Source organism: Plasmodium reichenowi, chromosome 8, assembly GCF_001601855.1.
Source record: "Plasmodium reichenowi strain SY57 chromosome 8, whole genome shotgun sequence".
Classification (NCBI taxonomy): Eukaryota; Apicomplexa; class Aconoidasida; order Haemosporida; family Plasmodiidae; genus Plasmodium; species Plasmodium reichenowi.
The window spans coordinates 828,750-839,910 of record NC_033653.1 but is presented as its reverse complement, the minus strand read 5'-3'; the positions used below and the strand labels follow the sequence as shown (position 1 = coordinate 839,910).

At 20.9% G+C, this 11,161-nt stretch overlaps 3 protein-coding genes across 3 annotated transcripts; 1 reads left to right on the top strand and 2 right to left on the bottom strand.

The window, feature by feature from the left end:
- Positions 1–719: 719 nt before the first annotated feature.
- PRSY57_0822800 (membrane skeletal protein IMC1-like protein) lies at positions 720–2,225 on the top strand (the record flags this gene model as incomplete). The annotated part of the gene is made up of 1 exon (XM_012907167.2): positions 720–2,225. One exon carries the CDS (start codon positions 720–722, stop codon positions 2,223–2,225), a length of 1,506 nt encoding a protein of 501 aa, XP_012762621.2.
- Positions 2,226–2,876: 651 nt separating this feature from the next.
- On the bottom strand, positions 2,877–4,892 carry PRSY57_0822700 (alpha/beta hydrolase, putative; the record flags this gene model as incomplete). The annotated part of the gene is made up of 5 exons (XM_012907166.2): positions 2,877–2,980; positions 3,157–3,429; positions 3,545–3,582; positions 3,707–4,290; positions 4,407–4,892. The coding sequence occupies 5 exons, from the start codon at positions 4,890–4,892 to the stop codon at positions 2,877–2,879; spliced, it is 1,485 nt and encodes a 494-aa protein (XP_012762620.2).
- Positions 4,893–5,766: 874 nt separating this feature from the next.
- On the bottom strand, positions 5,767–10,629 carry PRSY57_0822600 (histone acetyltransferase GCN5; the record flags this gene model as incomplete). Its single annotated transcript, XM_012907165.2, has 4 exons — positions 5,767–5,928; positions 6,065–6,573; positions 6,677–7,091; positions 7,270–10,629. 4 exons carry the CDS (start codon positions 10,627–10,629, stop codon positions 5,767–5,769), a joined length of 4,446 nt encoding a protein of 1,481 aa, XP_012762619.2.
- Positions 10,630–11,161: the final 532 nt, after the last annotated feature.

The window sequence follows — 11,161 nt, the reverse complement described above, 5'->3', positions numbered from 1 at the left end:
AACATTTGATAATTTATCCTTAACAAGCTAACCAAAATATAATAAAAATATTATATAGTTCATATATTTTTATCAAAAAATTATGAATAAATTGCTAATTAAAATATTTAAAAGAAAAAAAAAAAAAAAAAATTATGAATATATATATGTAAATCTACCATATGTATATATTTATTTATTTTTTTAATTATTATGTCTATATGATTATAAAGAATATATATATATATATATATATATATAATTATTATTTTTTTTCTTTTCTTTTTTTCTTATATAAAATATCATGTTAACAAATTTGTAAAAACTATTGTAGGACACACAAAATTCCAATTTTATTTAGTGTTAATATTTATTTATTATTTTCTTGTTTTAAAAGCATTCTTATATATATATATTGATTATTGTGTTTTTCTTTAGATATATATAGTGTGTAAATATATTTTTATACTATTAAGAACTTATCACACCTTATTTATGTAAATATAGGGGTATACATATATATTTATATATAAACAAAAGTACATATATAAATACATTTGCTGTTGTTTTCTTTTTTTTTTTTTTTTTCATCTTTGTTTAATTTCTTATATAACTATAAAAAAAGTATACTGTGTATACATACATATTTTATATATATATATATATATATATACTCAATATTAAATTAAGTTTATATATATAATATATTCCTTTATATTAGCAAAAAAAAAAAAAAAAAAATGCAAGGTGAAACAATTAATGTACCTTCTTCCAGTGTTCCTTATACCTTTGAACATTCAAAACATTTGAAGAGTAAAATTCTTAAACCAATACGCCAAGAAAAAGTAGTGAAGGTTCCTGTTACTCAATATGTAGAAAAAATAGTAGAAAAAGAGGAAATTAAATATGTAAATAAATATGTAGATGTTATTAAACCTATAATTACCTATAAAACAAAACATATTTCAAAACCCATTTACTTAGATAAAATTAAGTATCAGCCAAAAGTAATAGAAAAGGAAAAAATTATACATATACCCAAAATAGAATACAGAAACAAAATTGTAGAAATACCAGTATACGTTCATAAAGAAAACATTATAGAAAAAAAGGTCCCTCTAATTGTAGAACGTGTTGTTCCAGTATTAAAGGTAAACAGAGTTGAGAAAGAAATTTTGACTAATAGCTTTGAAATACCTGAAATCTGTGAAATGACAAAGGTTGAAAATAATATTCATATGGGAAAAAATGTGCATGAGACAAACCAACAAATTTCTTGTAATGTTTCCGAAAAGGGAAATTCATTTGTATCCGAAATAAATAAAGAAAAAAGTGATATTTATAATATCGAAACATACAGACATATGCAAACAACCAATGCATCACCTAAAGTTTATTCACAATTGGAGATATCATCTTCCAATATGGATAACCAAAATGTTGAAACATTAAAAGATAAAAATAATGTAGTTGATAGTAATGATACTTCTGATGAAGAGGAATACAATGAAGGAAACTTGGAACATAAAAATGAAACAAGATACCATGAAGCTACTAATGAATATTCTAATTATGATTTTACATCAGAGAAAAATCAAAAGATAAATGATGAAGAAAACAATTCAAAGGAATTAATTAATAGTAATATGGAAGAAAATTACTATGATATTGATGAACGCTTTAAGGATTCCAATATATCTCATGTAAGTATTCATTTACCAGAAGAAAAAGGAGTTGAACAACAGTCCTATGAACAAAACTATATGAATTCCTGTAATAATAATTACAATATAATAGAATCGAACTTAAGAGATACTAGTGGTTCAGTATATAATAATATTAACACGTATGGTACATATTATTCTGATCATATGAACCCACAATTTGATAAAACCTTTGTAAACCAATCATATAATGGCTCTAAGGGTTATATTCAAAAAATAACGGAGAGAAATAATATTCCTAATTATAGTACAAATACAATGGAACATCTTAAAATAGTAGAAGAAAAACATCCAAATTCATCGAATTTACATATATCTAATGAAAGGTTTTCAACATTACCTAGTGTATATGGCGCACGTTCGGTTACAGGAAAATCTAATTTTGTTCCTTCCTATGCTAATAGTAATGGACAAGCAATTGTATCAGTACGACCTGCAACAATTGTAGAGTATGTACCTAAATCAAAAAAATACAAAGCTTCATTGTGCAATTTTATTAATAAATGCTGTGGTAATATGTAATCGTTGACGATAAATAAGAAGCAAAAAAAAAAAAAAAAAAAAGAAAAAAAAAAAAATTAATGTTTTTTTTATTAGAACAACAATTTATATATTTACTCTATTTTTATATTTCGAAGACGTAAATATTAAATAATTTCTTTTTTTTTTTTTCTTTTTTTTTTCTTTGACTACATTATTGTTATTTCTTTTTTTGTCTATATTTTTTTCCTCAAAAAAAAAAAAATAAATAAATATATATATATATATTTTAAACAATTTATAACATTTTACAATTATATTATTATTATATATATATATTTAATATATAAGAAGTAACATTATTTAAATATAATATATCTGAAATAAAAATAATAGGTATATTCAAACGTTCTAGGTAACAAATTAATATAAAATAAAAAATATATATTTTATGAATGAAATGTTGTAAGAGGAAAAAAATATATGTATATATAATAGAGGTGTAAATTTTTATTATAATATTTTTAAAAAAGTGAAAAAATGGTAAAAATAAAAAATAAATCACACAGTATAAAATACTTATATTGATATTTATATATATATATATATAAGTAGATATTTAAAAAAAAAAAAAAAAAAAAAAATTCGTGTTGCCTTACCCAATTTAAAAATATATAAAAAAATCATATTTGTTTAATCATTCTTTAACAATTGAAATGGGCAATCTTCTTTGAAATAAGTAATAGAACTCTGAAGTTTGCTATCCCATGTTAAAGATTTTTTATATGTATTTTTGTCTATAAAATAAGGGGGAAAATAAAAGGTTAATGTTAGTTTAATAGGATAGACATAACATTGTAAGTGTTAAGAATTCGAATGTGGTATATTATTTAGGATATATTGTATATAATTGTTGATAATATATATATTTATATTTATTTATTTATTAACATTGATATTTATATATTAATACTTGATTTTAAAGAACTTCTTGCGCTTTGCATGTGTAATAATTCGGATTCCTTTTGTTGTTCTTCAATATGTCCATATGTCTGATTATAGTTATGTAAATTATCTACATGTTTATCTTTAAAAGGATTGCTCGTAACCTTATGGTCATCTGTCATAATATCAATATCAGAATATAAGCATTCACTAATATTTCCCGAATGCTTAAATTGGTTAATTTTATAGTTTTCACATTTATTTTCTGCGAATAATTTTTGTTGAGAATATTCATTTTCATCTATCAAAAAAAAAAAAAAAAAAAAAAAAACGAAATGTAATAAACTGTTTCCACAGATATAAACATATACAAGTAGATATATATATAATATATATAATATATATAATTATATTACTCGTATTGAATTCTCGAATAGAATCCATAGTTGATTGGCTAAAAAAGAGCAAAGAGGGTTAATTTAAAAAGAAATGATCAATAAGAAATTATTATATGTATATGTAAATATATATATATATATATCTAATCATTATGTTTTTTTTTATTTTACTTGAAATACGTCGATGAGTTTAAGGAGGTCTTAGATTCATACTTGAACAGAATAAACTTTTTAACATTTTTAATGATTTTATTTTTTTGATTTAATTTTTTTGTTATTAATTTATCAATAAAAAAAAATTCATTCTCATATTTATCTTTCAAACTATAAAATAATTTCCAATAAGCATATACATCAAAAACCTTTTTAAATTCTGTACTGTTAATAGAACATCCATATAATATGGTTTTAATAGCTAGAGTTAGTTTATTTTCATAAGAAAAATTTTCATATGTTTGTGTTGAAGATTCTGATATATAAAAAATTTTATATGCTTTTTGTTGTTTATATGCAAAATATAAAGAATGAACAGGATGTATTATTTTATCATTTTTTGAAATAATATAAATTGTGGGAATTGTAATATCTTCAATAAAAAATATTGGACACACATTATTTATATCATAATGGAACTTCTTCTTAATTTGTTTCCTTACTAAATATAAACAGACATTTTTAAAAAAGATCTCTCCTTTTTTCTTAGCGTTCAAGTGAAATGTTGTTTTATATAATTCAATTAAAGATACATATGGTGAGTCCAGAATCTGGAAAAAAAAAAAAAAAAATAAAATAAATAAATATATATATATATATATATATATATATATATATATTAACATAAAAGTAATGTATTTTCTTAAACTCATCCTTTAATTCCTACCAACAATTTTATATTTCCATACAAGGCGGCTGCTATTATTGAACTTACTGCGCCGGAATATTTTCCCCATAAAACAAAATTTTTTATCTTTTCTACAGAATGTAAATGATTTAATAACAAATACAAATCTTGAGATTCATTCCAACCCTTAGTAGAATAATATCCATCTGATAAACCACAACCTGAACAATCATAGGAAAATATAGAACATTCACATAATAAAAGAATATGTAATATATCCAAAACTTCTAATTGACAACTACTTGCAGAATGTGTATATATAACACAAGGTGTATTCTCATTATAATTAAAAGGTGTGAAAAAAGAACATTTTAATTTCTCTCCTCTTCTATTTTTTATAATCAAATCTTTCCTATAATAATTTTTATCATAAAAATGCATAAATATAGGACCTAAAAATTCTTCATTATATTCATCCCTTGGATGTCTTAAAAAAAACATTAACAGTTCATATAAATGAAACATATTCTTCAAACATTTGAAGTAAAAAAAAAAAAAAAATATAAAATAAAGAAATAAATATATTTATATATATATATATATATATATATATATCTTTATAAAATATATTACATTAAAAAAATAATAAAACAAATGTTACATTTTTTCTCTTTATATAATTCCAAATATGAAATACATATTATATATTTTTCTAACAATTTCGAAAGTCTTATTTATATGGCTACATATTTAAATAAATAAATAAATAAATAAATATATATATATATATATATATATATATATATATATATATACATCCTTACAATCCTATATTTTCCTTTAAAAAATTTAAGCATATCTGTTTGCTTTAAAAAATTTACAAATTCATTGATATTCTTTAAAAAATATTATAAAAAATAAGTTAAAAAAAATATAAGTTCATGTATAAATTATTTTTTAATCGCGTCTTTTTCAAACGGACAAAAAAAATAAAAATTAAAAAAAATAATATAAAAAAAGAATAAAAAAAATTATTTCGGAATAAATGTATGTAGGGTATATTCATTACATATAATCACATCAATAAAAAGAATTATATATATATATATATATATATATGTAAATGATTAAATGCATTGAGATAAACAAATGATCAATAAAAAATTCACTGTATAATAAAACCATATGCTTATCTGGTATACAAATATAAAAAAAAATATATACATCCTTTTTATTTTCCCAAAAATAAAAACGAAGTGTATTATTAATTGGATCAAATAAAAAAATAATGATATATGTTATGTATATGGTGCTTTTTATTAATATATATATATATATATATGTATACATTTTCCTTTACGAAAAAAGAGAAAAAAAAAAAAAATATTCAATGACCATCTTATTTTGCTGTATCAGTTATAGCTTCATATTTAGGCCATATAAGTGTTTGGAGTTCATTTGCATATTTGAAATAAATAGTTGTTGGAGCATTATACAAACGACAATTATCAAACATTCTCTTAAGCTCAATACCAAAATCTTCCTTCGTTTTATAATCACCCTAAGAAAAAAAAAAAATCATAAAATAAAAAAATAAAAATCATAAAATATAATATTAACAAAAATAAAAATGTTAATATAAAAATATAAACACACATGCACATATATATATATATATATATATATATATATATTACATGTCTGGCCTTTCTTCTCATGGTCAAAATATCTGTTGGTTCTTTTATAATATCATAATAATCAGGAGCTTCTGAAAGACTAACTGGTTTAAGAAATGGCCATGCAGACTGTTGTTTTTCTAAATAATCCAGAACACCTAAAATTTGATCTTTCAATTGAACTTCTTTATGTTGAACCTTTTTAGTAATTTCCCTCGTTTCCTTTTTCCAGCCAACTTCTAATAATCCAGGAATAGTACTTGGATGTAAAGCAGCCCCTTTATTATCAGCAAAATAATTAATACCCTTATATATAACCTGAGGTTTTATAAAATGTATAGCTTTCTTTACTGTTTTTTTTTGCTCATATAACATTTCCGAAAGTCTCAAATAATTGATGTTTGGGAAAATGTAACATTCCATTAATGTACCACCATCATAATCTTTAATATATCCAAACCATCTTTCTTTTGGCATGGAAATTTTTTGTGAAAATCCTTGTTTTCTAAAATATCCTATGGCAAAGTTATCTGTATAAATACAAAATAATATAACAAATAAATATTTACACACATATATATATATATATATATATATATCCATACATGGTAATATTCAATTTTATGTACATACCTGCATAGGTTAAGAAATATTCTATACCAAACTTCTTTACATGCTCCTTCAAATGATTCATTAATCTTGTACCATATCCTTTTACCTGCTCAGTTGAGGTAACAGCTAAAAATGCAATTTCCGCAAATTTCTGTTCAAAATATGGTCTGAAACATACTCCACCTATAACTGTATTTTTTTTTAATAAACAAAATGTATAATGATTTCTATCAAATACAAGCCTTACTATATATTCTCTAGGCATTTTTGGTAACTGTCTTGAAAAAATATTTTTCAAAGTTATTAATTTTATTAAATGATCTGGTTCCCTATCGTTCGTTATACATTCAAATGTTATAATACCCATATTCTCTTCTTTTGCTCCACCCGCATCTCTGTGCAAATATCCTAATCCCGTTTCGGAAGGTAGTAGAGACTTTACACATAAAAAGAAAAAAAAAAAAAAAAAAAAATATACACATATTCATACATATATATATATATATATATATATATATATATAATATATTTAATTATTTATCTATTTATTCATATATACACATTCATACATACAATATCGTTCATATAATTATGAACCAACATGCTCTTAATACCTGTAACTTATCGCTCTGCTTCGTGGCATTTATAAACAGCATCAATGCAACGTTAATCGATATGCCCGATTCCAAACATAAGTGTAAGAAGAAATATTTCAACTTTTTCTTAACGGCCGTTTTTCTTAAATCCTCAATTATAGTAACATAATTACATAACAAAATAGTATGTAAAAAATCTCGTGAAAAACAATTACTAATTAAATTTCCACTTGATTGCTCTTTTCTTAAAAATGTTTTCCATTTAGAATATATGGTTTCATAATTTGGATCATATATAAGATTAGGGTTAGCTATTCTTGTATTAACAGGCATTAATTGTTGTAGATTGATTATAGAGCATATACTTTTTGTAATTTCTATTAAAATATATTCTCTGCTTTGTTCATTATCTTCTATATTATTATAATTTAGTACATCTCTCTTAATATTATTATCTGTATCAACATTTCCTAGGTTATCTATAGATTCTTTTAAATTGTTTTCTTTATCTACATTATTATTATTATTATTATTATCATTATTATCATTATTATCATTGATAATATTTTTATTATCTTCATTTTGAGGAGACTTATTTTTATCCTCATCATCTTTATCATTACATTTTTTATTTTCTTCTTCTTCTTTTTCTTCTTTTTCTTCTTTTTCTTCCTCTTCATCATATTTATTTTTTTTCGAATTAGGTGTATTACTATTACTGAAAGCACTAAATATATTAAAACCTGACAATAAGGAAGAGGTTATAACATTTTTAACTTCATTTTTGGGAGTTCTTGGAATTGATGTATTAGTTTTATTATCAACATTTTGATTTTTGTCTTCCTTTGTATTATCATTTTTTATATTATCTTTATTTGGTTTGTCCTTTTCAATTTGATCTTCCTTCCTTTCAGATATCTTATTTACATCCAATTCAACAGCATCCATTATGGGATCAGAATGATTATTTGTATGTTCTTCATTCTCTTTCTTTTCAAGTGAATAATTTTGTTTATCCACATCCCCCTCATCCTTTTTGTTGTCTTCTAAATCATTTATATTATTACAGGTAGGAGTATTACTATTACATACAAAATCTAATTTATCTTTAAAAATATAATTTGCATTATTATAAAAATCAACTAAACAATCTTTGAGAGAATCTTTGACAATAGAATGTACTACATTATATATTTTCTCATCATTATTTAATTTGGATATATATTTTCCATTAACAAAATTAGTACTTAGATCTAAGCCATCAACATTTTTTAAATTGACACTTTCATTAAACTTTATGTTTTCAACTCGTATATTTTTTATAATAGTTGTTGTTGTATTATTGTTTTCATTGCTATTCATTTTAATCGATTTTTTATTATTACTATTATTACTATTATTATTATTAGTATTATTATTATTGGAGCTGTTTGAATGTACTCTTTTTATATTTTCAAATTCATTATTTTCTGTATTTTTTAATATGGCGTTTTTTTTATTTTTTGAGCTCATGGTCATCATATTCAGATGTTTATTTGAATTATTAAAAAATGAATTATTTCCAGAGGGATTCAAATTCATGTTGTTAACCATATGAACATGTGCATTATTCTGGTTATTATTCAAGAACATTTGATTATTATTAATATTATTCATATTACTGTTCATGTCGTTATTCATATTGGCATTCATAAATTGTACCGCCTGAATATGCTGACCAAAATTAATATTACTATTATTATTATTATTATTATTATTTGTATGATTTATGTTATTTATGCTATTTATACTATTTATATTATTTATATTATTTATGTTGTTAATATTATTTGTCATCATCATATTATTATACGAATTAATCATGTGATTATTATATGCATTTATATTATTTATAGGCATATTCATATTATTAAAATTATTCATAGGTTTTGGAATATTCATTGTACCAATTCTAGGTATATTATTTGGATTATTACTATTCATATTATACATATTATTCATATATAAGGATTCTTCATTTTTTAAATGTACCTCCATCCCACCACTTTTCATTATATCCCTCATTTTATTATCCATTCTCGTATCGTCATTCATAACGGACATTTTATTTTCTTCATTAAAACTTATACTATTCACTCTAGCCATATCATTTAATTTATTGGCTTTCCCATGTATATTCATATTATTATTCATAAACATCATTTGTTTATTTGAATGTAAATTTTTGTTCTTTGGTATATTCATATTAGTATTAATACTATTTATATTACTTTGATAATTATTCATATTATTTGTATTTATACCTATAAGATTTTTATTATTTTCTACATTCATTTTCATGTTATTTACTGTTTGAAAATAATTCTTGTTTGTCATATTCATATTGGGTCCCATATTTTCCATTTTATTATTCATCATCATTTTTCTTTGTTCATATAAAAATTTATCTGCTTCATTTGTATCATTTATATGATCCATATTATTATAAATCATTTTATTATTTTGTAAAAAATTATTTTTTAACATTGTATTACTATTGGCATACATTGTGGAATCATTTCTTTTTCTCCCTGCACGTTTTTTGACTTCTGTTTTTTTTCCTTTCCCTGTAGTATTTTCATCATCTTCATTCTTATCATTATTATTGTTATTATTATTATTATTATTATTATTATTATTATTATTGTTGTTGTTGTTGTTATTATTGTTATTATTATTATTATTGTTGTTGTTATTATTATTGTTGTTATTATTACTACTATTATTATTATTCCCATGATTATTATTATTACTCTCATTATTATTATTATTGTTACTCTCATTATTATTATTATTGTTACTCTCATTATTATTATTATTATTGTTACTCTCATTATTATTATTATTATTGTTACTCTCGTTATTATTATTGTTACTCTCATCATTATTATTATTATTTTCATTATCATTGTTCTCCTGAGTACTTTCTCCAGATTTTTTCATCTTGTCACACTCATTATTAATAAATTTGTATGATATATTACTACTGTTATCATTATCATAATTATTTACATTCTCATAATATTCTAAGTTATCCTTAAAATTTTCATTGTAAATGTTTCTTTTTTTATAACACAATCTAGGTTCGTCCATGTCCTCTTTTCCAAGAAGATAATACATATTATTATTAGTATTATTATAAGTATTCTCAAATTCTTCATTTACTATTTCATTATTCATATTATCATTATTAATATTTATGTTATTGTTGTAATTATTCCAATAATTAATTTTATAAGGACAAATATCATTTTCAAAATTTATTTTTCTTTTCCTTAATAATTCATTTCCATCATATAAAACATTACAGTATTCATTATTCCTAACCAAATAATCCATACTTTTCTATTAAAATGATTTTTCACAAGGAAAATATTTTAAAAAATAAAATAAAATATAAATTAACAATGTGTTATAATTATATATATATATATATATATATATATATATATCATTATTTATATAGTAAATATATAAATAATAAAAATATACGTCAACATTTTTTTTTTTTCATTTTCTTTTTCTTCTTTTTCCCATTTTAAAAAATTAATATACATATATATAATATATATATTATGAAATATAAAAAGGTAATATAATTTTATTTTATGTAATATATATTATATATATTACATATAAATTTTTTATATTTTTACAAAAAGAAAAAAAAAAAATAAAAAAATAAAAGTATAATATTAAAAATAAACATGAGTTTTTTTATTTCATTTTATTTTATTTTATTTTATTTTAATTTTTTTTTTTTTTTTTTTTTTTTTTTTTTTTTCATTTCTTCTTGAAATCTTATATTATTAGAAAACTGTAAATATATTATTATGTATATATATATATAATAATAATTGTTAATATTTCA